The 26,358-nt window shown below is 54.2% G+C and overlaps 2 protein-coding genes across 4 annotated transcripts; both read left to right on the top strand.

Moving 5' to 3' along the window:
- Positions 1 to 11,057: 11,057 nt before the first annotated feature.
- Positions 11,058 to 15,999, top strand: GFUS (GDP-L-fucose synthase). Of its 3 annotated transcripts, none has more exons than XM_054497975.2 (11): positions 11,058 to 11,181; positions 11,871 to 12,027; positions 12,373 to 12,487; positions 13,680 to 13,808; positions 13,897 to 13,970; positions 14,141 to 14,274; positions 14,366 to 14,430; positions 14,782 to 14,848; positions 14,996 to 15,075; positions 15,305 to 15,404; positions 15,648 to 15,999. In XM_054497975.2, exons 1-11 carry the CDS (start codon positions 11,175 to 11,177, stop codon positions 15,701 to 15,703), a joined length of 984 nt encoding a protein of 327 aa, XP_054353950.1. In that variant the 5' UTR covers positions 11,058 to 11,174; the 3' UTR covers positions 15,704 to 15,999. The 3 variants fall into 3 exon arrangements, with proteins under 3 accessions (XP_054353950.1, XP_054353951.1, XP_054353949.1); XM_054497976.2 differs by having other exon boundaries at positions 11,083 to 11,135; XM_054497974.2 differs by having other exon boundaries at positions 11,149 to 11,573.
- A 3,026-nt stretch (positions 16,000 to 19,025) lies between these two features.
- PYCR3 (pyrroline-5-carboxylate reductase 3) lies at positions 19,026 to 24,390 on the top strand. The gene is made up of 6 exons (XM_054497437.2): positions 19,026 to 19,178; positions 20,512 to 20,576; positions 21,492 to 21,671; positions 21,945 to 22,157; positions 22,467 to 22,559; positions 22,739 to 24,390. Exons 1-6 carry the CDS (start codon positions 19,046 to 19,048, stop codon positions 22,919 to 22,921), a joined length of 867 nt encoding a protein of 288 aa, XP_054353412.2. The 5' UTR covers positions 19,026 to 19,045; the 3' UTR covers positions 22,922 to 24,390.
- The last annotated feature ends 1,968 nt before the right edge of the window (positions 24,391 to 26,358 follow it).

Genomic DNA, 26,358 nt, shown 5'->3' with positions numbered 1-26,358 from the left:
TCTCGGTTCTGCAACTTCTACTTCCCAGGTTCAAGCAATTCTCTGCCTCAGCGTCCTGAGTAGCTGGATTACAGGCACCGCCACCACGTCCAGCTTTTTTTTTTTTTTTTTTTTTGTATTTTTAGTAGAGACAGGGTTTCAGTATCTTAGCCAGGCTGGTCTTGAACTCCTGACCTCGTGATCCACCCACCTCGGACTCCCAAAGTGCTGGGATTACAGGTGTGAGCCACCATGCCCAGCATCTGCAGCCTTGTGTGACCCTGAGCAGAGGACCCAGCTAAACTGTCTCCAGACTCCTGATCCACAGAAACAAATGCGATAATAAATGTGCACTGTTTTAAGCTCTTAAGTGTATGGTATCCATCAGAGGACTCACTATCTATGGCAGCTGTAGCCTTACAAAATGTATTTCTTAAATGTAAAGACTTGAAAGTCAAAATGACTCCTTGATCCACGGGCTACAGAAGGGATGTTGTGTTAGGAGGCGTAAGAACAACATAAATCTCCTTGTATCTCTCCGTCAGAGCACTCAGGAGACAGGTTGACAGGTGCATTAGCCCCTCAAGAGAGTCAGCATGTCCTTCGTAGCTTTGAAGCCTGGCATTGACTTCTCCTCTGTAGCTAAAAAAGTCCTAACTGTCATCTTCTTCCAGTGGAAAGTGTTTTGTCTATATTGAAAGTGTGTCATTTAGTGTAGCCATCTTCATCAGTGATCTTAGCTAGATGCTCTGGATGACTTGCTGCAGCCTCTCCACTGGCACCTGCTGCTTCACCTTGCACGTTTGTGTTATCGAGACAACTTCTTTCCTTGAACTGCACACTATAGACAGAAACTCAGGATGAGGAAGTTTTCCTCTATTTCCAGTTTGTTAAGTGTTTTTATCATGAAAGAGTGCTGGCTTTGGATCAGATGCCTTTTCTGCATCAGTTGACATGATTATGAATTTTTTCTTTCATTCTACTAATATGATGTATTACACTGATAGTTTTTTGTGTGTTGAACCACCCTTGTATTCTGGGATAAGTCACACTTGGTCATTGTGTATTATCCATATAATATGCTGCTATATTTCTTTCACTCTGTGATATGGTTTGGCTCTGTTTCCCCACCCAGATCTCACCTTGAATCGTAATCCCATAATTCCCACGTGTTGTGGGAGGGACCTGGTGGGAGATAATTTGAATCTTGGGGACGGTTTCCCCCATATTGTTCTCATGGTAGTGAGTAAGTCTCACAAGATATGACGGTTTTATCTGGAGTTTCCGCTTTTGCATCTTCCTCATTTTCTTTTTTTTTTTTTGAGATGGAGTCTCGCTCTGTCGCTCAGGCTGGAGTGCAGTGGTGCGATCTCGGCTCACTGCAAGCTCCGCCTCCGGGGTTCACACCATTCTCCTGCCTCAGCCTCCCAAGTTGCTGGGACTACAGGCGCCCACCACTATGCCTGGCTAATTTTTTGTATATTTAGTAGAGACGGGGTTTCACCGTGTTAGCCAGGATGGTCTCCATCTCCTGACCTCATGATCCGCCCACCTCAGCCTCCCAAAGTGCTGGGATTAGAGGCGTGAGCCACCATGCCCGGCTCCTCATTTTCTCTTGCCGCTGCCATGTAAGAAGTGCCTTCGCCTCCTGCCATGATTCTGAGGCCTCCCCAGCCATGTGGAACTATAAGTCCAATTAATCCTCTTTTTCTTCCCAGTCTCGGGTACGTCTTTATCAGCAGCATGAAAATGAACTAATACACTCTGCAACTGTTTTTGTTTGTTTGTTTGTTTGTTTTGAGACAGTCTCACTTTGTTGCTCAGGCTGGAGTGCAGTGGCACAATCTGGGCTCACTACAACCTCGACCTCCTGGGTTCAAGCGATTCTCCTGCCTCAGCCTCCCGAGTAGCTGGGACTATAGGCATGCGCCACCACGCCCAGCTAATTTTTGTATTTTTAGTAGAGATGGGGTTTTGCCGTGTTGGCCAGGCTGGTCTTGAACTCCTGGCCTCAAGAGATCTGCCTGCCTCAGCCTCCCAAAGTGCTGAGATTACAACTGTGAGCCACGGCACCCGGCCCTACAAATATTTTTATTCCAGCTCTTAGATCTTCCTTGGTGAACACTCCACTTACCACCCAGCACTGTAAAGAGGAACCCAGGTGTATCAGTCAGGGTTCTCCAGAGAAACAGAATTAGGATAGACAGATAAATGATAGACAGACAGATACATGTCAGTTACAGATACACACACATGCACACACACATACACAATTACTACTATTATTATTATTTTGAGATGGAGTCTAGCTCTGTCACCCAAGCTGGAGTGTAGTGGCGTGATCTCGGCTCACCGCAACCTCCCCCTCCTGGGTTCAAGTGATTCTCCTTCCTCAGCCTCCTGAGTAGCTGGGATTACAGCCACCTGCCACCATGCCCAGCTAATTTTTGTATTTTTAGTAGAGACGGGGTTTCACTGTGTTGGCCAGGCTGGTCTCGAACTCCTGACCTCGTGATCCGCCTGCCTCGGCCTCCCAAAGTGCTGCGATTACAAGTGTGAGCCACCGTACCCACTATATATATATTTTATATATATATATTATATATTTATATTATATATATTATATATTTATATTTTTATATATATTATATATTTATATTATATATATTATATATTTATATTATATATATTATATATTTATATTATATATTATATATTTATATTATATATATAATATATATTATATATTTATATTATATATATATTATATATTTATATTATATATAATATATATTATATATTTATATTGTATATATTATATATATATTTATATTTTATATATATATTATATATATTATGTATATATTATATATATATTTTATATATACATATTATATATATATTATATATATTATATATATATTTTATATATGTTTTATATATATATTTTATATATATAATATATATTTTATATATATTTTATATATATAATATATATTTTATATATATTTTATATATATAATATATATTTTATATATATTTTATATATATAATATATATTTTATATATATTATATATATAATATATATTTTATATATATTTTATATATATAATATATATTTTTTATATATATAATATATATATTTTATATATTTATATATATATTATATATATATTTTATATATATTATATATATTTTATATATATTATATATATTTTATATATATTATATATATTTTATATATATTTTATATATTTTATATATATATTATATATATATTTTATGTATTTTATATATATATTATATATATTTTATATATATTATATATATATTTTATATATAATATATTTTATATATATATTTTATATATATTTTATATATATATTTTATATATATATTATATATATATTATATATATATTTTATATATATTTTATATATATATAATATATATATTATATATATATTTTATATATTATATATATATAATATATATATAATATATATATTTTATATATATTTTATATATATATATTTTATATATACACTTTTTTTTTTTTTGAGATGAAGTTTCATTCTTGTTGCCCTGCCTGTAGTGCAGTGGCGCCATCTCAGCTCACCGCAACCTCTGCCTCCTGGGTTCAAGCGATTCTCCTGCCTCAGCCTCCCGAGTAGCTGGAATTACTACCATGATGTAGCAGATGTCAGAATTTCTCTCCTTTAAGGCTGAATATTCCACATGTGTAGATGCCACCTTTGGCTCATCCATTCATCCCTCCATAGACACTCGGGCTGCTGCCACCTTCTGGCTCTCGTGAATAACGTTGCTACGAACATACACGGCATATGAATATACACAGATATCTGTTGGAGTCCCTACTTCCACTTCTTTTGGGAATATACCAGGAAACAGGATTGCTGGATCATATGGTAATGGCAGCCACACCATTTTACATCCCAACAGCAGTGCACAAATGTTTTTCCATATTCTTGCTAGCACTTTTATTTTCTTTTTTCATTTTTTTCTTTTTTCATTTTTTTTCTTTTTTCATTTTTTTTTGAAAAAGAGTCTCACTCTGTTGCCCAGGCTGAAGTGCAGCGGCACGATCTCGGCTCACTGCAAGCTCCACCTCTTGGGTTCAAGTGATTCTCCTGCCTCAGCCTCCTGAGTATCGGGAACTACAGGCACCTGCCACCACACCCGGCTAATTTTTGTATTTTAGTAGAGAAGAGGTTTCACCATGTTGGCCAAGCTGGTCTCAAACTCCTGACCTCAAGTGATCCACCTGCCTCAGCCTCCCAAAGTGCTGAAATTACAGGCTCGAGCCACCGCATCCCGCCCCAACATTTATTTTCTATTTATTTATTTATTTACTTATTTTTGAGACAGGGTCTTGCTCTGTTGCCCAGGCTGGAATGCAGTGACATGATCTTGGCTCGCTGCAACCTCTGCCTCCTGAGTTTAAGTGATTCTTGTGCCTCAGCCTCCGGAGTAGCTGAGATTACAGGCACCCGCCACCATGCCCGGCTAATTTTTTGTATTTTAGTACAGACAGGGTTTCATCAAGTTGCCCAGTCTGGTCTCAAACTCCTGACCTCAACTGACCCACCCACCTCGGCCTCCCAAAGTGCCAAGATTACAGGTGTGCATCACTGCACCCAACCATTTTCTCTATGTATGTATGTATGCATGTATTTATTTATTTGAGACGGAGTCTCGCTCGGTCGCCAGGCTAGAGTGCAGTGGTGCGATCTCGGCTCACTGCAACCTCCATCTCTCGGGTTCAAGTAATTCTCCTGCCTCAGCCTCCAGAGTAGCTGGGATTACAGGCACGCGCCATCATGCCCAGCTAATTTTTGTATTTTTAGTAGAGACGGGGTTTCACCATGTTGGCCAGGATGGTCTCGATCTCTTGACATTGTGATCTGCCCGCCTCAGCCTCCCAAAGTGCTGGGATTACAGGCGTGAGCCACCTGGCCCGGCCCCATTTTCTCTCTTTTTAATGGTAACCATCTTAATGGGTATGAAGTATAAATGTTTGGTTTCAAAAGTAAATTTTCAAAGTCCTTTTATATTTATCCGCTTTGCTGTGTACTTGATAGTCCTTTGCTCTGCACTCCCCCGCCCCTCAAAAGAGACACTACCATAAAATAAAGACTTTGAGAGTATTATGAAACAGCTGTGCGCATATCTAATGGCAGAGTGCACCCTCACAGACAACAAACACCAACTGTTATTTTTAAATTAGTTACTAAACTTAATCAGATTGTGCAATGCCAAGTCATGCTGAACAAACAAGATTTTTGTCTATATTGATGAACTTCCAAAAATGAAAAGAAAGAAATTGAGATTCATGAGTATTTCACTGATTTTACAGTTTTAAAATAGTACAAATTTTGACTTAAGTAAAAAAGATGTTTTTTAAATCTCAAATTTGATGCACTGATTTAAGAGATTTTTGAAGGCAAACATATGAGCATGGAGCTAAAATGGGGGAAAATGGGGATAAATTAAAAGGTGAACAGCCAAGACTTGGGTTGAAACAGCACAAGATTATTTATGTCATTTATGGCACGATTTTTTTTTAAGAGTTTTGCTCTTGTTGACCAGGCTGGAATGCAATGGCACAATCTCGGCTCACCGCAACCACACCTCCCAGGTTCAAGCAATTCTGCCTCAGCCTCCTGAGTAGCTGGGATTACAGGCATGCACCACCACCATGCCCGGCTAATTTTTGTATTTTTAGTGGAGGTGGGGGTTTCTCCATTTTGGTCAGGCTGGTCTTGAACTCCTGACCTCAGGTGATCCACCCACCTCGGCCTCCCAAAGTGCTGGGATTACAGGCGTGAGCCACCGCACCTGGCCGATTGGGTTTTTTTGTTTGTTTTGAGACAGGGTCTCACTCTGTCGCCCAGGCTGGAGTGCAGTGGTGTAATCATAGCTCACTGCAGCCTCGACCTCCTGGGCTCAAGTGATCCTCCCACCTCAGCCTCCCAGGTAGTTGGGACCACAGGCATGCAGCACCACATCCAGCTAATTTTTTTTTTTTTTTGAAATGGAGTCCCACTCTGTTGCCCATGTTGGAGTGCAGTGGCACAACCTCAGCTCACTGCAACCTCTACCTCTCGGGTTCAAGCAGTTCTCATGCCTCAGCCTCCTGAGTAGCTGGGATTACAGGCGCCTCTCACCATGCCTGGCTAATTTTTTTGTATTTTTAGTAGAGACAGGGTTTCACCATGTTGGCCAGGATGGTCTCAAACTCCTGACCTCAGGTGATCTGCCCGCCTCAGCCTCCCAAAATGCTGGGATTACAAGCGTGAGCCACCGTGCCTAGCCTCTGGCTAATTTTTTATTTTTTGTAGAGACGGGGTCTCACTATGTTGGCCAGGCTTGTCTCTAACCTCTGGCCTCAAGGGTGATACCTCCACCTCGGCCTCGCAAAGCACTGTGATTACAGGCATGAATCACTGGCCTGGCACATTGTTTTAATTTGTTACTAAGAGATGTGGATTCAACTGCACATCTGAGACCAGTGATATTCCTTATAAGAGGGATCCCCAACCCCCAGGCTATGGATCAGTACCGGTCTGTGGCCTGTTAGGAACTGGGCCACATAGCAGGAGGTGAGGCCAGGCGAGTGAGCATTTCAGCTTGAACTCTGCCTCCTCTGGTATCAGTGGTGGCATCAGATTCTCATCGGAGCACCAACCCTATCGCGAACTGTGCGGACAAGGGATCTAGGTTGTGCGCTCCTTATGAGAATCTAATGCCTGAGGATCTGAGGTGGAACAGTTTCATTCTGAAACCACCCCCGCCCTGGTCCATGGAAAAATTGTCTTCCACAAAACCGGTCCCCGGTGCCAAAAATGTTGTGGACCGCTGCCTTAAAACAATTCAAAATTACAAATACTATTATTATCTCTTCTTTTTCTTAAGAGACAAGTTCTCACTCTGTCCCTGGGCTGGAGTGCTGTGGCACAATCACAGCTCACTACAGCTTCAAACTCCTGGGCTCAAGGGATCCTCCTGCTTTAGCGTCCCAAAGGTGCTGGGATTGTAGGCATGAGCCACCGCGCCCGGCCCAATATTTCTTAAGTTCACCCAAAGATGGAACATCTTGAAGAAATCTGGATCCGTTTTGACCTTGAACCCCTCCCTGCTTGGACACAGAATAGGAATAGTGACTTGTCAAAGGAATCAGATACAATGTAGACAGGATTTGAGAAGCTCTAAGAGAGAAGGGAAATGGTGTAGGATGCCCAGATGAATACCTGATTGTCTTTCATGGGAAACAAAATTAATTTTGAATTTTCACTGCCACAGCTATTTGACATGAACTGTAGGTCATTAATAATGTTAGAGGAAGCTCACCAAAACCCAAGCAGAAAGACTGACAAATTCACTTTCGAAAGGATTTTAAAACACATTTCTTTAATTTTAGAGAAAATATTTTTCTAAATTGAAAAAGCTGCACATGAAATACACAAGAGTGGCATACCAATAAAATATGGGAAATTGGCACAAAAATGTTTGTATGATTATGAAGGAGAAAATTCTCATATAAATAATCCTAAGGTAATTTTAGCATAAAGGGATTTTCTGATTGTTAGAGATTAAGGTATAGGGCCAATCGAAGACAGATGTGAACAGACGGACTATCTTCCTGCTCTTTTTGTTTTTGTTTACAATACTCCAGCATTGGGAAGTCTGAAGGAGCATGAGAAAGACTGTTGCTGTAAGACATGGCGCTATCTATGGCCTGAATGTTTGTTATCTGTTGAAATCCTAACCCCAAAGGTGATGGTATGAGGAGGTAAGGACTTTGGGATGGGATGACTGCTCTCATAAAGGAGGCTAGAGAAAGGCTCCTGGCCCTTTTCAGCAGGCGAGGACACAGGTGCCATCTTGAACCAGGAAGTGGCCGCACCAGACATGGAATCTGCCAGCACCTGGTTCCTGCACTTCCCAACCTCCAGATCTGTGAGAAATAAATTTCTGTTGTTTACAGGCATCCACTCTGTGCTTCAGAGACCTGAACAGACTAAGACAGATGGTGAGCAGCACTCTATAAAGGTGGTGATTATAAAGTGAAATTAAACATTATATATAAAAATCCATGACTGGCTGGGTGCAGTGGTTCACACCTGTAATCCCAACACTTTCAGAGGCTGAAGCAAGCAGATCACCCGAGGTCAGGAGTTCAAAACCAGCCTGGCCAACATGGTGAAACCCTGTCTCTAATAAAAATACAAAAATTAGCCAAGTGTGGTGGCGGGTGCCTGTAATCCCAGCTACTCAGGGAAGCTGAGGCACGAGAATTGCTCGAACCTGGGAGGCGGAGGTTGCAGTGAGCCAAGACCGCGCCACTGCACTGCAGCCTGGGCAACAAAGCAAGACCCCGTCTCAAAAAAAAAAAAAAAAAATCCACGACTAATTTCTGGATCTAAGAAATTATGGAGGGCAGGCGTGGTAGCTCATGCCTGTAATCCCAGCACTTTGGGAGGCTGAGGCAGGCGGATCACGAGGTCAGGAGATCGAGACCATCCTGGCTAACAGGGTGAAACCCCGTCTGTACTAAAAATACAAAAATTAGCTGGGTGTGGCGGCACACACCTGTAGTCCCAGCTACTCGGGAGGCTGAGGCATGAGAATTGCTTGAATCTGGGAGGCAGAGGTTGCGGTGAGCCGAGATCATGCCACTGTACTCCAGCCTGGGCGAGAGAGCGAGACTCCATCTCAAAAAAAAAAACAAAAAAAGAAATTTTGGATTTCTTTGATAATTTCAGTTTCTACTGCCTCAACAGAAAAAGTCTCCAAATTGAATCTTTTTTTTTTTTTTTTTTTTTTTTTTTTGAGACGGAATCTTGCTCTGTCACCCAGGCTGGAGTGCAGTGGCACGATCTCAGCTCAGTCACCTCTGCCTCCCTAGTTCAAGCGGTTCTCCTGCCTCAGCCTCCCGAGTAGCTGGAATTACAGGCATGCGCCACCACACCCAGCTAATTTTGTATTTTTAGTAGAGACGAGGTTTCTCCATGTTGGTCAGGCTGGTCTCGAACTCCCGACCTCAGGTGATCCGCCCACCTCGGCCTCCCAAAGTGCTGGGATTACAGGCGTGAGCCATCACACCCAGCTGAACCAATTTTTAAAAAGAAGAGTACAAGCCGAGTGCAGTGGCTCATGCCTGTGATCTCAGAGGTTTGGGAGGCCAAGGCAGGAGGAATGCTTGAATTCGAGTGATCAGGAAAGGAATTTGAGACCAGCCTGGGCAACACAGCAAGACTCCATCTCCGAAAACAAAAAAGAAGTACAATGACTTAAGAAAGATTGTGTAGGTTGACGTTATGGTCGATAGAATAGAAATTATGTGACCTGTTAATATCATAATTAGTAACTTTGCTGAAATGAAGGCAAGAAAACTAAATTTTTATGGAAGAAATATATAACAATTTAGAAACTGTGAAGTCTTTATTTTTTATTTTTTTTGAAACAGAGTGTCGCTCTGTTGCCCAGGCTGGAGTGCAGTGCCGTGAGCTCGGCTCACTGCAAGCTCCGCCTCCTAGGTTCACGCCATTCTCCTGCCTCAGCCTCCCGAGTAGCTGGGACTACAGGCACCCGCCACCACGCCTGGCTAATTTTTTGTTTTTTTTTAGTAGAGACAGGGTTTCACCGTGTTAGCCAGGATGGTCTCGATCTCATGACCTCGTGATCCGCCTGCCTCAGCCTCCCAAAGTGCTGGGATTACAGGCGTGAGCCACCGCGCCCGGCCTAAAATTGTGAAATCTTTATTAAGCAACGCTGCCTGCCCATCACCAGAGCAGGTGGACATACCCAGCAGCGACTCACTTCAGTCATCTCTAATGTTTTGCTAACTTCCAGTCAGATAAAAGCCATCGCCTTACGGATGTCTTTAAACGTTATCATCATGAAACGTCCTTTCATAGCAAGATGTTAAGGTGGCGGGGGCGGACCACATTTCCCTGACCCTTGTCAGCCTGAGTGACTGTTTTTATTTTATTTATTTGAGAGGGAGTCTCGCTCTGTCGTCCAGGCTGGGGTGCGGTGGCGCCATCTGGGCTCACTGCAACCTCCGCCTCCCGGGGTCAAGCGATCCTCTTGCCTCAGCCTCCCAAGTAGCTGGGATTACAGGCGCGCTCAACTACCCCCGACTAATTTTTCATTTTTATTAGATACGGGATTTCACCATGTTTTGCCAGGCTGGTCTCAAACTCCTGACCTCAAATGATCCGCCCGCCTCGGCCTCCCGAAGTGCTGGGATTACAGGCCTGAGCCACCGCGCATGGCCGTGACTGCTTTTAAACGCTTGCCTTTCGATGGAAGACGTTGACGGGGGCCTCTGGATGTCAGAGCCGCGCTGCCACCCCCTCCCGCCCCAGGCAGCAGGACTGGGCTCTGAGCTGAGGGCAGGAGCAGCTGGCGGCTCGCAGCGCGACCGTGGGACCCACTGTGAGCCGCCGCGACCCTCCTTGACTCGCCGTGACCCATCGTGATCCGCTGTGATCCTTCTTAACCCGCCGTGACCCACTGTCACCCACAGTCACCCAACGTGATTCGCCGTAACTCTGGGGTTGTTTGCTGCTTGCTGCCCGAGCCTGGGCGTCCCCGTGGGCGCGGGTGACAGTGCAAGTGCTTGGGACGACAAGCTCATCATCGCGGCCAGAATCCAAGAGGCTGCGGCGCGAGGTCTGCGGATTCGGGGGCGGAACCCCGGGAGGGAAGGGGAGCCGAGGGAGACGCCGCAGCGTGAGCCCGCCTGGCCCCAGCGCCTGCGAGGCTCCTTCCGACGCCGCGGGCAGCCCGCGCGGGGCGGCCTGCCGGCCCTCGTCTCGTGTTCTCCCGCCGCCTCAAGCAGGACCTGGGCCCAGCGCCCCGCGGGCTAAAGAGGTTGCAGCCTGGGACCTCGTCCCGGGACCCGCCCGCGCGCGCCCGGCGGACGAGACTGCGCTTCCCAAGCGGCTTTGCGGCCGCGGACTCCAAGTCCCAGCTGTACCCCGGACGCTGCGCGCCCCCGGGACTCCATTTCCCAGAGTGCCCCGCCCCAGCCTCCCGGCCCCGCCCCCCAGCTGGCGCCGCGCGTAGCCGAAGCGTACCCGGCCGGAAGCCGCTGTCGGGGAGCCGGCGGTGGGGCTGGACGCAGGTGAGGTGGCAGCGGACTCAGCCGCGCCCTGGGCCCTGGATGCTCCGTGAGAGTCAGGGAACGCTGTGGGGGGGTTTGGGATCGAGGGGCGTGGGGGCAGCCTGGGGCTGTGGTAGGGGGTCTGGCTGCGGTGAGGTCTCGCCGCGTGCTTGGGAGCCGCGCGACGCCTGTGCAGGGCTCCCTCCCGTAAGGGCTGGCCCTGGGGCCCTGCCGGGGAGTCCGAGCAGGTTTCCGGCTCCCAGGATAGGATCTTTGAGGGTGGCTGCGCCCCGAGGCCTGTCCTGCCCTGGAGGAATCTGGCTCGCCAGGGCTCTCCAGGACCAGCCAGCCTCGAGTGGGCGTGGGCTGCACACAGGCGCCGTCTCGTGCCTGTCCCTAGCATGCGGGCTTTGGCTGCGAACGGTGTTAACGACCTGCGCCAGGAGCCCCAGTCCCAAGGTTGTCTGCCGAGGGGAGTAGAATGTACCTTTTCTCGGCCCAGTGGGGAGTCGTGGGTTGGGACCAGCTGCTCTGGGCTGGGTGGTAGCTCAGGACCCCGGTGGCGCTGTAGGCTGAGAGCTCCCTGGGGAACAGGGCTGCGACGAGGGAGTGCCTCGGTCCAGCTGGGTCTTTCTGGTTGCCAGTGGACTATGTCCCCACTCTGAGGGCCTCACTCTGTGCCAGTTGCCACAGAAGAGTGGGGCTCCAAAGGATGAGAGCATGATGACCTCAGCCTCCCACTATTTGACACTACAGGTGCAACTGACATGGGTGAACCCCAGGGGTCCATGCGGATTCTAGTGACAGGGGGCTCTGGACTGGTAGGCAAAGCCATCCAGAAGGTGGTAGCAGATGGAGCTGGACTTCCTGGAGAGGACTGGGTGTTTGTTTCCTCTAAAGATGCCGATCTCACGTGAGTGAACCCATCCCCAGATCAGCCCTTCCTCCCCATCCTACCCCCCACCCCAGAACTAAGAGTTCCAGGCTGGGCCTGTTCCTGAGTCTAACTAACAGTAGCTGTGTGTTTGGGTCCTTACTGCCAGTGGCTGGCCTGGCCTGGGTGTGCTTGGCTGTGTTCCTAGACAAACACCCTCCTATCTCTTCCTGAAAGCCTGCACCCTCATACCAGCCAGGCCCTGGGGCCACCTTCCCTTTTGACTGTCCCTCCTGCCATAGTCCCACCCAGTTCCTGCACTCGGCACCCAACCCTGGGGTGCTGGTTCCCTCCAGAGCCTCCTGACAGCCTGGCTCCCTACAGGGATGCAGCACAGACCCGCGCCCTGTTTGAGAAGGTCCGACCCACACACGTCATCCATCTTGCTGCAATGGTGGGGGGCCTGTTCCGGAATATCAAATACAATTTGGACTTCTGGGTAAGTGAGGGTGGCCCCAGCAAGCACTGGAAACCAGGATCCCAGGTTCTGGGAACTTCCTGGTGGGCTTCCCACTCTCACAGGCCCACATTCCCAGCCCAGGAAGTCCCTGAGGATCAGGGCTTGGCACAGCCTGGTGGGGGCAGCCCCTGAGGAACCCTCAGTCACTCACACCTGGGTGCTGTGGACAGAGGGTCATGCAGGTGGGCCTGGAGGCACTTGGTCCAGTAGGCAAAGCTGTAGAGCTGACTTGCAGCATTGGGAAGCTGAAAAGAGCCAGCAGCCACGTGGGACTGGGAGCTGGTTCCTGCCCCCTGAGTCCCCAGGGCCTCTGGAGCCTCTGGCTCCCAGGACTGTGCTGGCCCAGCTCCCCTGAGCCGGGCCCACCACACACTCCGGGGTGCAGGAGTGTGAACAGCGCTCTGTGCATCTGCTGCGTGTGTCTGGGGGAAGGGGGCATGGTGTAAGGGCCCTGCCGCGGCTAGCTGTGTTCCGGAGGGTTGGCCCCACCAGTCTCTGGGCAGCAGCCTTGCCTTAGCTGGCTTTGCTAAGCGTAGGAGGCACTAGGGTCAGCAGAGGCTCAGACCAGATTCTGCCCAGGAGCCCTGTCACCCCAGAGCCCTCCTTGGTGGTGTCTCGGCCTTCCCAGCAGGCTGCCTGGCGACCACCTCTCCCTTCTCCCAAGACCAGTCCCAGTGCTCCAGCCATGCCGTATCTAGTTCATGCACGAGAAGTGGGGCTTGCAGGGTGGACCCGGAAAGCGCAGGCTCAATTGATCCTGGGAGGTAGAGCCAGGTGGGAGCTCCTCCAAGGTGGGGAAGTAGACCGCCCTGTTCCCCCTGCAGTGGGAGCCCCAGCCCAGCCCAGGGCCAGACTGGGCTCCTTCCCAGCCTCCACTGGGGTCCCATGCCCTGACCTCAGCAGCCTCCTGGGTGGGGCCCAGCTCTGAGCTGGGGGTGTGGTTCTCCTCATAGTGGAAGGCAGAGCCAGCCCCTCCTCCAGCCTTGGTGGGGCTGGAGAGCAATGGTGTCTGTAAGCCCACTGCCTTGTCCGGAAACGGTCAGGATGGGCAGGCTTGGGTCCTACCAGGGCTGAAGGGCCAGGGTGTGTCTCCACTTCTGCATCTGGAGGAGCAGGTAAGGGCTAGGATCTGGCCTGGGGAGCCTGATCTGTCCCCACCTCAACCCTGCAGAGGAAAAATGTGCACATCAACGACAACGTCCTGCACTCAGCCTTCGAGGTGGGCGCCCGCAAGGTGGTGTCCTGCCTGTCCACCTGTATCTTCCCTGACAAGACGACCTACCCCATAGATGAGACCATGGTGAGGGGCAGGGCCTGGCTGTGGGCGGGGCCGGGGAGCCTGTGGGCAGGGCCAGGAAGTAGCGGCCTCTGCCTCTCCTGCCCTGCAGATCCACAATGGGCCGCCCCACAGCAGCAATTTTGGGTACTCGTATGCCAAGAGGATGATCGACGTGCAGAACAGGTCCTCACGCCCATCCTGCTGAGGCCCAGCCAGGAGTGGGGGAGAGGGCCCCCAGGGGCGGGTGGGGCCGGCTGGTCGGGTCTTCGTGCCAGCCTCAGTAAGAGGCCAGCGGCATCCTGGGGTGGGATCACGGGCCCAGGACGAGGGCAGGAGACGCTGTGCCTCCGCAGGGCCTACTTCCAGCAGTACGGCTGCACCTTCACCGCTGTCATCCCCACCAACGTCTTCGGGCCCCACGACAACTTCAACATCGAGGATGGCCACGTGCTGCCTGGCCTCATCCACAAGGTGCACCTGGCCAAGAGTGAGTGCGTCTGCCCAATGGGGTGCCCGGGCTCAGCTCGGGACGAGGTGACCCAGTGCCTCTGACACCGGCTCCCTCCCCGAATCTGCAGGCAGCGGCTCGGCCCTGACAGTGTGGGGTACGGGGAAGCCGCGGAGGCAGTTCATATACTCGCTGGTGCGTAAAGGAAGGCACGGCTCTCCCCAGAGAAGCTGCCCTACTGAGCCCTGGGCTTGCCCCTGCTGGGCTGTCGGGGAGGTGGTGCAGGAGGGAGGTTTCAACCAGGACAGAATCTGGGCTGAGCTCCGAGAGGAGCCATCTCTGGTCCTTGTGGAAGCCCCATAGGCTCCTGTCTCCAGGAGTCACTGGTGTAGCTCTGAGCTCCGAGGGAGAAAGGAGGGACCCCTGGTCCCCAGGCTGAGCCCCCACTGAACAAGGACAGCAGTATGGACTCCCCGGCAGGGGCGTCTGGGAGAGGGGACCTGTGGCTATACCCATGGTCTCTGACCCTGCCTGTCTGACCTCTAGGACCTGGCCCAGCTGTTTATCTGGGTCCTGCGGGAGTACAATGAAGTGGAGCCCATCATCCTCTCAGGTGGGTACCTCAGCCCTCAGCCCCCTTCCTCCATGGTGGGACAGGATCCAAGGCTGTCCTGGGAGGCTGGCTGAGTGGTGGGAGCAGGAATATTCCTGGGCAGTCGGGCGGCAGCAAGGGGAGGCCTGACCCGGTGGCTCCACACAGTGGGCGAGGACGATGAGGTCTCCATCAAGGAGGCAGCCGAGGCGGTGGTGGAAGCCATGGACTTCCATGGGGAAGTCACCGTATCCTCTGGCTCCAGTGCTGGGGGTTGGATGGGGGCCCCTTGGGCGGGCTCAGTGGCCTCCCGATATAGGGCCAGCGTGGGTGGGACACTGTGGAGGGAGGACGCTCACCCTGGCAGGCGGAGGAGCTCTGCTGTGGCTCCCCTGGGAATGGCAGAGATTCAAGGGCAAGCTGCGGGGGCTGGGGGTGGAGGTGCTTGTCTCGCTGTGGCCTTGACAAAGCGTCCAGTTTGATACAACCAAGTCGGATGGGCAGTTTAAGAAGACAGCCAGTAACAGCAAGCTGAGGACCTATCTGCCCGACTTCCGGTTCACACCCTTCAAGCAGGGTGAGCCCCGACCCCACAGCCCTTCACTTGGTGGCCCCCACACCTGCTGGCCTGCCCCAGCCCCTCCCTCATGCTCGCTACCAGGGCAGAGGTGAGGCGCCCCCTCAGAGCCTATACTGCCCTGGAGGTGGGACACCAAAGCTCTGAGGGGTGACTTCCCTGTCCCTGGGCCTCCTCCCCCCACTTCCTCCCATGAGGCCCTGGCCCTCCCTGTCCATGGCCCTCACCTGCCCGCCTCTGCAGCGGTGAAGGAGACCTGTGCTTGGTTCACTGACAACTACGAGCAGGCCCGGAAGTGAAGCTAGAAGGCAGGAGCAGGTGCCAGCGGACCATCGGCTGGCAAAGCCCAGTGGCCACCACCCGTCAACCCTGCCAGGAGCTGAGGGCATCACCCAGCAACCTGGGCCTGCATTCCGTCCGCTCTGCAGCCCCAAGCATCTGTCCAGTGGGGCCCCCATTCACATTGGTCCTCAGGGAAACCAGGGCCCAGGCAGGCCCAGCGCTTTGCTCCCCACACCAGCCCCCAGCCCTGCGCGTGTCCACTCTGATCCTGCATCCCACTCCCTGGGAGCCAATAAAGTGCATTTTCACGGGCCTGGCCTTGGCAGCTCTGTGCTGAGCCATCCCCTACACCCAGGCACTGCCCCCTAGCCTAGTCAGTCCCGGGACCCACTGTCCCCCTGGCTTGCTGTTCAGCCCCCAAGAGCTGGCGACTCCCTGGGGTGGAAAGGCCGCAGAGGCTGGAGATGGGAAGGCACACGTGTGGGCAGGCAGCAATGAGACTGGTGTGGACTGTCAGCTGGACAAGGATGTGCAGGACAGGACCAGTCCCAGCCCCTCCACATGTGGCCACCTGCAGGCCTGAGTAACTTGAGCTCACCCGGACCTCCTTGCCTCAGCCTGAGGGCTCTGGGGAAGCTGGTCTAGTGGGCCAGAAATGTCTAGTGAGCCAGCCAAGCTGGGCCCATGCATGGATCTGAGGGGAGGCTGATGATTGGGTGGCTTGGGCTTCCCCTGGCCCGGCCCCTCCTCTCTGTGGTTCTCAGGCTTGGGCGTGGGTCCCCACCTGGCCTTGTCCCATGGAGAGGGACAGGTGCCTGCTGGACAGGTCAGCTCCAGCCACCAGAGGTGGGGTGTCATTTCTCCCTCCCCCCCGGCCATTCTTAGAGGGGAGACAGCGAAGTCCAGAATGGTTCCCGGGCCAGTGCCTCAGCCAGGCAGGGTGGCGCTGGGTTATGGACCGGGAGCATTGGGCTCCAGGCCCCGGCTTGCCCGTCACCCCCTTTCTCAGTGCCTCGCACAGAGGGAGCCCCTAGGCCAGAACCCTCTGGTCCACTGCACCCAGGACCCAGACGCCCTCCCTGGCTCCTGGCCCAACTCTGGGCCCACCTCTTCTCAGGGTCCCTCTCCTGGGCACCCTGTGCTGTCTTCACACACACGATGCCGTTTGGCTGCAGGTAGGGCCTGCTGCTTCACTTCTTCCTTTGTTCATTCCGGCAGCAGTGGTGTGTCTTCCCTGACCCAGCACTGAGTCCAGACCTGTGTGTCCTGCACCCAGCCAACCTCTTATCTCATCTGTCACTGTCCCTTTGTGTCCAGCAAGCTGAGGTGTCCTCCAGGCCTCCCCTGAGACTGGCCCCCTCTTGGGTCAAGGCCTCCCCACCTTTTAGGCCTCAGCTGAGGTGGCCCAGCCTCCAAAACACCTTCCCTGAGAGCACCTTCACAGCACCTCTCGGAGCATTCACCCTGCCCTGCTGGGATTGTTTGTCTGGAAACTTCTGGGAGCCCCGCCTCAACCCCTAGCCCTCACGCCGACACCCCAGGACCTGGAGCTCCAGGAGGTGGGTTGGCCTCGTTCACAGTGTATCCCCTGGCACCAGCCCTTTGTGGATAAAGGCTCTGCCCATGTGGGGGTTCAGGAAAGGCCTCCCCGGAGAGGGTGGCGCCTGTGTGGCCGCTTGGATCTGCCAGGTGAGGAACAGTGGGAAGAAGCCCAGCCAAGAGCAGAGAGGTGCCCTGGACACAAGCCATGGCTGGCTGGGTGTCCACATCAGCTGAGGGCTCCCAACTGATGCTCAGAAGCCCGGCCCAGCATGGGACGGAGAAGCTGAACGGGGCTGGGTCCCTGGGCCTTCTTTTACCCACTGTGGCCCTGGGCATTCAGCCAGCAACCCTCCTTTACCTCACCTCAGCCCACTCGTTTATGATGAGCTTTGTCCTTATGTATGATGTCATGGCACTGGATGCCTCCGGCCCCTCTCACCTCCCCACAGCCTTGGTCCCGAGCCATCACTGGCCCAGGGGGCCTGGGAGAAAATCCAGGGAGTCTGTGTGGGAAGGGGCCGGGAGGATCCGAGGTGGCAGGAGAGACAGCTGCTGACACTGTGTGCTGGTGCAAAGTGTCCACCACCCACATTTCTTGGCTGTGGTAGCCGAAGCAGCCTCCTGGTGGCTTTCTATCCCTCTCCACATCATTTGCTTCAGAGCCTTGACACACTGGCTGTCCCGCGTGTGTGCTGACTGTAGTCTGTCTACACCACCACCAAGCAGGGCTGCAGGGTGGGGTCCAGCCTGTCCCATCTGCTGCTGTGGGGTGGTCTTGCCCAGGCCCAGAGCAGGGCCCAGAGGCTGCAGCTGCACAGTAAATGTTGAATCAATGAGAGGATTTCATTACTGAAGAGCTTAGAAAATGTCAAAGGCTTGGCCCGGCACGGTGGCTCACACCTGTAATCCCAGCACTTTGGGAGGCCGAGGCGGGTGGATCACGAGGTCAGGAGATTGAGACCATCCTGTCTAACACGGTGAAACCCCATCTCTACTAAAAATACAAAAAAATTAGCCGGGTGTGGTGGCTTGCGCCTGTAGTCCCAGCTACTTGGGAGGCTGAGGCAGGAGAATGGCGTGAACCTGGGAGGCGGAGCTTGCAGTGAGCCGAGATCTCGCCACTGCACTCCAGCCTGGGCGACAGAGCGAGACTCCGTCTCAAAAAAAAGAAAAAAAATGTCAAAGGCTTCAGAAGAAAATAACATGTAACATGCAGCTTTAGATTGGATGATGAAAAAACTGCACTCAGATCTTCAAGCCTTATTTTCCTTGTGTCATTAAAAATGATGAGTACCCCCCTCCCCGACTGTCCCCTCCCTGTCGGTCTCAGGCCCCTGGCCCCGGCCTGCTCTCCGTGACCTGGGCTTCCGCCCCTCGTGCTTCCCCGCAGCTCCACCGTCTGTGGTCGGCGGGTCCTCAGTGACCGCACGCTCTGGACCAGCCCTGCAACCCGCTTCGCTACCCCTCCCCTCCGGAAAACCAAGATCTGCTCCTTGCACGCGCGACCGGGACCCCTCCCCGCTCCTCCGGCCTCTCGGAGCGCGAGTACCCCGCCGGCCCCGCCCCTTAGGGCCCCGCCTCCATTGGCCCTGTTCCCCCAGTTTCTCTCAGCCAATGGGCAATGAGGGGCGGCATAGCCCTTTCGGGCCAATAAGCAGCGAGAGGCGGGGTCCCCGCGCCTTGCGAACCTATAGAGGGCGGACAAAAAGCCTGCCGGAGTGTGCTGTACCAGTAACCAATCGGCGAGGGTGGGGACGGGGAGGCGTGTCCTATTGGAGGGCGGGGGGTGGGGCCTAGATCTGTGGGCGGGGCGCGGCATGTGGATGGGCGGTGAGCGCAGTGGCGTCCGAGGCAACAAGATGGCGGCTGCGGGGCCGGCTCCGCGGCGCGTGGGCTTCGTGGGCGCGGGCCGCATGGCGGGGGCCATCGCGCAGGGCCTCATCAGATCAGGTGGGGAGGCGCAGGGCTGGGCCTGCGGTCTGGCGTGGGAGCAGCCCCGTGGGAGGTGTCCTGCCGCGAGAGTGGGGCTGGGGGCGCGGGCCCAGCCACCGGGGTCTCCGTTCCGCTGGGCGCAGCCGGGGCCACGCCTGTTTCCTTTTACTTTTTTGACGTGGCTGCGGGAAGATTTGAGTTACACGTGGCTAGGTGCCGCTTCCGTGGCCGGCTTCCTGGCCGCGTGGCCTTGGCCAGGCTCACCTCTTCCAGCCTCTGATTTTCTCTTTGCGCGCCAGCCCCTCTCCTGGGGAGCAGCAGGGCTTCTCCCCCAGACACCTTGGCTCTAGGAACACCTGGGCCAGACCATCCATCCTGTGCCAGCAGCACCCCCACGTTGTGACAGCCAAAAATGCCTCCAGACGCTGCCGAATGTCACCTGGGTGGGAGGAGGAGACAGGCAAAATCATCCCCTGTTGAGAAACACTGCTTTATACCCGGGATATTTATGCTGACCATACTCCTCCAGGCATTTAGAAGCCTCTCTGCAGATTGTGGATAGGGAGAGCTGGGTGAATTTTGGCTCTCTGCCTTCAGCCATACTTCAGGGTCCAGAAGAGTCAAAATCAATCGGGAAATAGCTTACTATGAGTCTCAGGAGTTTTACCTGTGAAACCTGGCAGTACCACATGCCTCCCAGAGCTGTACAGGTTAAATGAGACATAAATGTCTAGTGTTGAGCTTAGTAGTGGTGTGTGTGGCTGCCACTGTCATGATTAATTGCTGTGTTCAGGTTGTGGTGTACGCTTGTGTCTTCCTGTTCGACCTTACCAAAATCTAACCCAATCTCTCCATCCCTGTACCCGACAAAAGCAGATAATTTCTACCAAGTAGGCATTTAGCTTCTTCTTGGACATCCCAGCATAGACTCTCCCTCCCGAAGAACCTGGGCCCCGATTGGGCCTTCTGTGGCCAATCAACTGCCTTTGTACCCACCACACTCCCCCAAGGCCTGGTGTTCCTCCAGAGGTACTGCCTCTTCTGCTCCAGGCAGCCTTCCCTTCTCTGGAGGCAGAGGCCCCAGGGATCTGTGTCCTCACCAACGAGGTAAGCTCCTGGCCTCCATACCCAGCAGCAGTCAGAGGTGTTGACTGCCAAGTAGAATCAGTGGATCTCATTGCCTGGGCCCAGTGAATGGTGCATCCCGCTTTGGGTTCCTGGGGCCAGGAGGGGGCCCAGGATGGGCCAGGCGTGGCTGAGCCTGAGAGGCCAAGTGAGCTCCTCCCTCTCCTCTCAGTGCCATCCTATCCCACCCCCTCAACAACCCCTCTTCCTTTTCCTTTCTTTCCAGGAAAAGTGGAAGCTCAGCACATACTGGCCAGTGCACCAACAGACAGGAACCTATGTCACTTTCAAGTGAGCGTAGAGCCCAGGATCTTCATACCCTCAGGAGCCCAGGATAGCTCTTGGCTCCTGTCCCACTAAGATACTTATCAGAGCTAGGGATAGGTGGTTTATTTAGCTGAAGTTTGCAGACTGGCTGTTCTGGGCTGGGAAAAGGGAGATTAGAGGCCAGGAGGAAAGTAAGGTTGTGGAGGGCCAAAGCAAAGTGTTTGTGTGTGTGTATGCGTGTGTGTGAGTGCATGCTCGTGAGTGCGTGCATATGCATGTGTGTATATGTGAGGCTATGCGTGTGCACGTGTGTGTGCTCGTGCGTTTGCACGTGCGCTTGTGTGTGCGTGTGCATGTGTGGTAAGTGCATGTGTGTGCGTGTGTGTATGAGTGCATGCTCATGAGTGCATGCATGTGCACCTGTGGTTGTGAGTGCATGTGTGTGCACGTATGTGCTCATGCATGTGTGTGTGCGCAGATGTGTACATGAGTGCATGTGCACGTGTATGAGTGCGTGTGTGTACACGAGTGCATGCTCAAGTGGGTGTGTGTGCACGTGTTTGCACTCATGAGTGCATTCATGTGTACGTGTGTATGTATGCTCATGAGCGCATGTGTCTGCGTGTGTGTATATGAATGCATGCTCATGAGTGCGTGCATGTGCATGTGTGTGTTTGCATGCTGGGTGGTGGTCACGGACATTCACTGGGGTTGGAGGGCTCAGGGCTTGGGGAGGCGCTGACATCAGGATGGCCTGTGAGGAGTAGGGCTAGTCTGGGTGAGTCTTGGGCACTGGAGAAGTCGGGGTGGTCTAGACACTTGCAATGGGAGAGGCCCTGGGACCATGGGAATGTGTGGCATCCAGCAGGAAGGGCTGTGGTGGAGAGGGTGCGCCGCTCACGTGGCCCCTGAGGCTTGGTCCTGGTGTCCCTGGCGCAGGCTCTGGGTTGCCGGACCACGCACTCCAACCAGGAGGTGCTGCAGAGCTGCCTGCTCGTCATCTTTGCCACCAAGCCCCATGTCCTGCCAGCTGTCCTGGCAGAGGTGGCTCCTGTGGTCACCACTGAACACATCTTGGTGTCCGTGGCTGCTGGGGTGTCTCTGAGCACCCTGGAGGAGGTGAGTGTCCCTTGGGCTAAGGCCTTGGTCCCAGTATAGGCTCTGCTGGCGAGGCTTGGGCGGCAGGCAGCCCCCCAGAGGGCCTGAGAGGTGGCCGGGTGGCCCACCTGGATCAAGTGGCTGGATTTAGGGTTCCCTCCTGGTGCTGTACCTGGGAGGCAGACGCTGGAGCCCACCACGAGCTGACGTGGACCTTTCCTGAGGCCCCTGCTGGGGCCTGCCCAGCAGGGCCCAGTCCTACAGACTCCCTGATTCTGACCTCTCTCCGGCCAGCTGCTGCCCCCAAACACACGGGTGCTGCGGGTCTTGCCCAACCTGCCCTGTGTGGTCCAGGAAGGGGCCATAGTGATGGCGCGGGGCCGCCACGTGGGGAGCAGCGAGACCAAGCTCCTGCAGCATCTGCTGGAGGCCTGTGGGCGGTGTGAGGAGGTGCCTGAAGCCTACGTCGACATCCACACTGGCCTCAGTGGCAGTGGCGTGGCCTTCGTGAGTATTGCCTCGTCCATCCCCGGCCGCACCTCGGCAAAGAGGGGCCCACCCAAGTCCCTCTGACAGCCTCTGCCCTCAGAGTCCAACCTTGAGGCCTGCATGGTTGCTCCCCAGGCCCACTGGGAGCTCTGCTTGTCCCCGGGACGTCACTGCCTTGGGGATCTTTGAGGCCAGCCCCTTTGCAGACCCTTGGGCTCAGGCCTTGGTTCTGGCCATCCATGGCTACTGCTCTGGGCATTGTTCCTGAAGGTCCTGAGCCCCCAGGCTTTGACACCTATCCCCCCCACAACCATGCCACGGCTACAGGTGTGTGCATTCTCCGAGGCCCTGGCCGAAGGAGCCGTCAAGATGGGCATGCCCAGCAGCCTGGCCCACCGCATCGCTGCCCAGACCCTGCTGGTGAGTGAGGGTGGCCCCTGGGGAACATTGGGAAGGCCCAGGCCTGTACCACTTCCAGTGGGCGGGGAGACAGCAGGCTCGAGAAGCTGGGGCCAAGGTTGGGGGATGCAACGAGGGCAGGCCGCACAGTGGGGACCGCGCCACCTCCCCCAGTCACCAGGCCCTAACGCTCTCCTCAGGGAACGGCCAAGATGCTGCTGCACGAGGGCCAACACCCAGCCCAGCTGCGCTCAGACGTGTGCACCCCGGGTGGCACCACCATCTACGGACTCCACGCCCTGGAGCAGGGCGGGCTGCGAGCAGCCACCATGAGTGCCGTGGAGGCCGCCACCTGCCGAGCCAAGGAGCTCAGCAGAAAGTAGGCTGGGCTCTGGCCATCCTTTCCTGCCTTGGTGCCCCTGCCTCTCCCTGTGTCCCTTCCCCTGAGGACTGCGGCTCCCTCCCTCCTGCATGAGGGTCTCCTACCGCTCCTTCTCCCCCTGCACAGGGAAATGCAGGGGACAGGACTTGAGAGGTTCCAGCAGGCGGGGGAACCCCGACCAGTGGGGACACTCCTCCCTCCCCAGTGAGCAGAAGGCGCCGTGGTGGTGGCTCTGCCCCTTGCTGCAATGAGCCCGCCTCGCTGCAACATTGGTTCTGAGGGGCCCGAGAGATGGCGTCTTCGTCATTTGCCCGTATCGTTGGGCTGTTGGTTGAGGCCATGAACAGAACTTACGGTAACAGGCATGGCTGCCCCAATGCCTGGTCTGGAGCCGGGGCTTGCCTTTGGCTTTCCAGGTGGCTCCATGCAGCTACAGCCAGGCCAGCTGCCTCATCTCAGCTCTAGGGAGCACGAGCCATATGGGGTCTGCACAAGAGACCTCTCCCCTGCAGTAAAGCCAGGGGCCCTGGCCTGCTGGCCTGGTGGGGCCCCCATGGGGAGCTGGAGCCTGCCGTGCAGCCTGGAGAAGAGGGTGGCTGTGGTGGGCGTGCTTCTCCCCTGCTAAGGAGAAAGAACTGCTGGGCCAGGTCTGCAGCAGTGCTGGGGTGGCACCAGGTGGGCAGTGGTAGGTGGGGCGGCTTGAGGTCTGGGAGGGTGGCCCTGGCCAGCCAGGACACATGCAGACCCCTGGCTTTAGTTTGGATACAGGCTGCCTCTTTCCTCCCGATCCTAAGCTCCTGGCAAGTGGCCAGGTAGCTCTGGGCCCTCCTGCCCCTTGCCTAGGTCAGGGGTCCTGGAATGCCGCGTAGCTCTGGCACCACCACACTGGCCTCTGACAGCAAGACTTGGTCCCTCCACCTGTTCCTAACGGACAGCAGGTCAGGAAAGCCAGGACTTAGGGGAGAAGCAAACCCCCAGGATTGAAGGCTAGGGTTCTAGGGTCTTTGGGTGGGGAGGGTCTGGGCCAGACAGCCTCAGCTCCGTCCCCTGTCCCACAAGATTCACCTGGGCCTCCAGTCCCACACTGGCCCCAACTGCTGCAGCTCTTGGCTTCCACCCAACAGCCTCTGGAGGTGAGGCGGGAGCATGCCCTCAGCGAGGCTGGGCAGCGGGTCCCGCTGTGCCATCTCCCTGTGTGCCTGGGCAGATCAATCCCCCAGTGCAAAACAGGGCTCAGGGCACCTGCAGGACAGCAGCACGCTCCATCCCTCATGCTCAGCTGCCTCTGCAGCCACGGACTTCAGCCCTCCACCTGCTCTTTCTTACTCCCCCGAGCCTAGCCCGTCCGTAAGCTCCCTCCCCTGCCTGGTTCCCAGGGCAGGCTGACTCCGTTGACTGCTTGGTCCAAGCCTGGCCCTGGCACTTGTCAGGGTCAGCCTAAGGAGATGGGAATAAAGAGGCCGGAGAGCACCAAGTGAGCTCATGTTTCACCAGAGGTGGATAAAACCAAGTTCTGGGCTGGGCCCAGTGGCTCACATCTGTAATCCCAGCACTTTGGGAGGCCGAGGCGGGCAGATCACGAGGTCAGGAGTTTGAGACCAACCTGACCAACATGGAGAAACCCCATCTCTACTAAAAGTACAAAATTAGCTGGATGTGGTGGTGCGTGCCTGTAATCCCAGCTACTTGGGAGGCTGAAGCAGGAGAATTGCTTGAATCCAGGAGGCAGAGGTTGCAGAGAGCCAAGATCATGCCACTGCACTCCAGCCTGGGTGACAGCAAGACTCTGTCTTGGAAAAAAACAAACAAGGTCCAATGCCTGCCCCGTAAGTTGAGACCTGGAACCCTGGTCAAGGACAGGTGTCAGGCGATGGGGGTGCAGGCACTGTGGACAGCAGAGGTCTCCCCATGCCTGCTACAGGCCTCTACATCACCTGGGGGCTTTGTAGGGCATGGAATTGCAGTTTCCCCTCAACACTGTCACCCCAGGGGACTGTGTGCCAAGGCTGGGCAGGTCTGGGAGCCTGGGGTCTGGTGCAGGCGGCCCCTGAAGGAAGGTGGACAGCCCTTGTGACAGCCACCTGCGTTCACACCGAGCCCATCTGCAAGGAGAAATCATTGACTTTGAACCAACACCTGTCTCCCCCCGGGACCTCTGACAAGCCCTGGGCACTAGGTGAGCTCAGCTCGGGAGGTGGAGAGCCCAAGCCAGCCACTCCTGGCCCAGCTGGTGATGGCCTGTGACAAAAGACACAGGCTCAGTTCTCAGGGCACGGCAGGTAGCGTCGTGGTCAGCCAGGCTCCCCTGTGCCTTCTACTGCCAGGTGAAAACTGTTCTTCAAGATAGAAAATGATGGATATGATTATGGTATCTTTAATCAGTGTTCCACTTTTATGCCCTGTGCCCCAACTGTTAATCTAGGGGGTATTCCTGATCCAGGCATTGGATCAAGAGTTTAAAAATAAGACTTCAAAACAGGGATGCTCATGAAGTGGACATGTCCAGCCTTTATTAGATAAAGCCACTGGGCCCATCTGACCAGGTGAGCTCAGCTGTAAACAAGCTCGCCAGTTAAGAGGAAGTGCCCTCAACAGAGCATGACCCCGCAAGCCCAGGGACTCCGACATGCTGTTGGGGCTGCTCCCCATGGGTGTCTCAACTAGGTAGGTAAGGGGTTGGGGTCTCTGCAGGACCACCCCCCCCCCCGTCTGGGGGTGCTCCCCTTCCTTTCCTACCACATTGTGATGTTTCATCCGCAGCTCAGCGGACATCCAGGGGGTCCCCCAAGCCTGCAGGTCCTTGGGCCAAGGCAGTGGCCTCGTCCCCCTGAAAACGCAGGTCGGGTGGTTTCAACAAAACCTGCACTCATCTTTCCCTCCTCAGCGCCTTCCCTTCTCCAGCGCCCCCAAGCCCAGGAACTCTGACAATGATGCTGACACAGGTCACTAAGTGGAAGAGCAGTGAACAGGAGCTGGGGGCTCTTGGGGGCCATCTGAGCTGAGGATAGCTGGCTGCACCTCCGAGGCCACAGGCACCTCCAGCCACCCCTGTGCCTGCAGGGAATGTGCCAGAGCAAGAGGCCAGACCCCGCAGGCAGCCATGATTGTTAGAGGAAGCAGATGCAGCCTCACCCCAGCCCGTGTCTGTCACCACAGCCAGGGCCTGGCAGGCAACGGCACCCACGCAGCTTTGGGAAAGAACACTTGGCCTCCCAAAGGGTTCCGCCACCCCCGGGGTCCACTACAGCCACCAACCCGGGGGTCTTTCCATCACTTCAAACACTGAGCAGAACCCAGAGAGGGTTAGTGAGCTGCAGGCAGGGCTGGAACGGGGCCCTAGGTTCCAGCCCAGGGTCTCACGGATCCATGGCTGGCACCGCCCACAGGGCCAGGCATGGGCAGAGCAGCCTTCTCAGCAGCGGGGCCCAGTGGCCAAGT

This window comes from Pongo pygmaeus, chromosome 7 (genome assembly GCF_028885625.2).
Source record: "Pongo pygmaeus isolate AG05252 chromosome 7, NHGRI_mPonPyg2-v2.0_pri, whole genome shotgun sequence".
NCBI lineage: Eukaryota > Metazoa > Chordata > Mammalia > Primates > Hominidae > Pongo > Pongo pygmaeus.
The sequence above is the reverse complement of the archived record's forward strand: the minus strand, read 5'-3'. Positions and strand labels throughout refer to the sequence as shown.

Excerpts from the sequence above, each read along its gene's own strand:
- PYCR3 (XM_054497437.2), top strand. The coding sequence starts at position 19,046 with ATGTGGATGGGCGGTGAGCGCAGTGGCGTCCGAGGCAACAAGATGGCG. Across the intron at positions 20,577-21,491 it reads GGAACCTATGTCACTTTCAA|GCTCTGGGTTGCCGGACCAC; the intron begins GTGAGCGTAGAG and ends TCCCTGGCGCAG. Across the intron at positions 21,672-21,944 it reads CTCTGAGCACCCTGGAGGAG|CTGCTGCCCCCAAACACACG; the intron begins GTGAGTGTCCCT and ends CTCTCCGGCCAG.
- GFUS (XM_054497974.2), top strand. The coding sequence starts at position 11,516 with ATGCGGGCTTTGGCTGCGAACGGTGTTAACGACCTGCGCCAGGAGCCC. Across the intron at positions 12,028-12,372 it reads TCTAAAGATGCCGATCTCAC|GGATGCAGCACAGACCCGCG; the intron begins GTGAGTGAACCC and ends GGCTCCCTACAG. Across the intron at positions 15,076-15,304 it reads ACTTCCATGGGGAAGTCACC|TTTGATACAACCAAGTCGGA; the intron begins GTATCCTCTGGC and ends CAAAGCGTCCAG.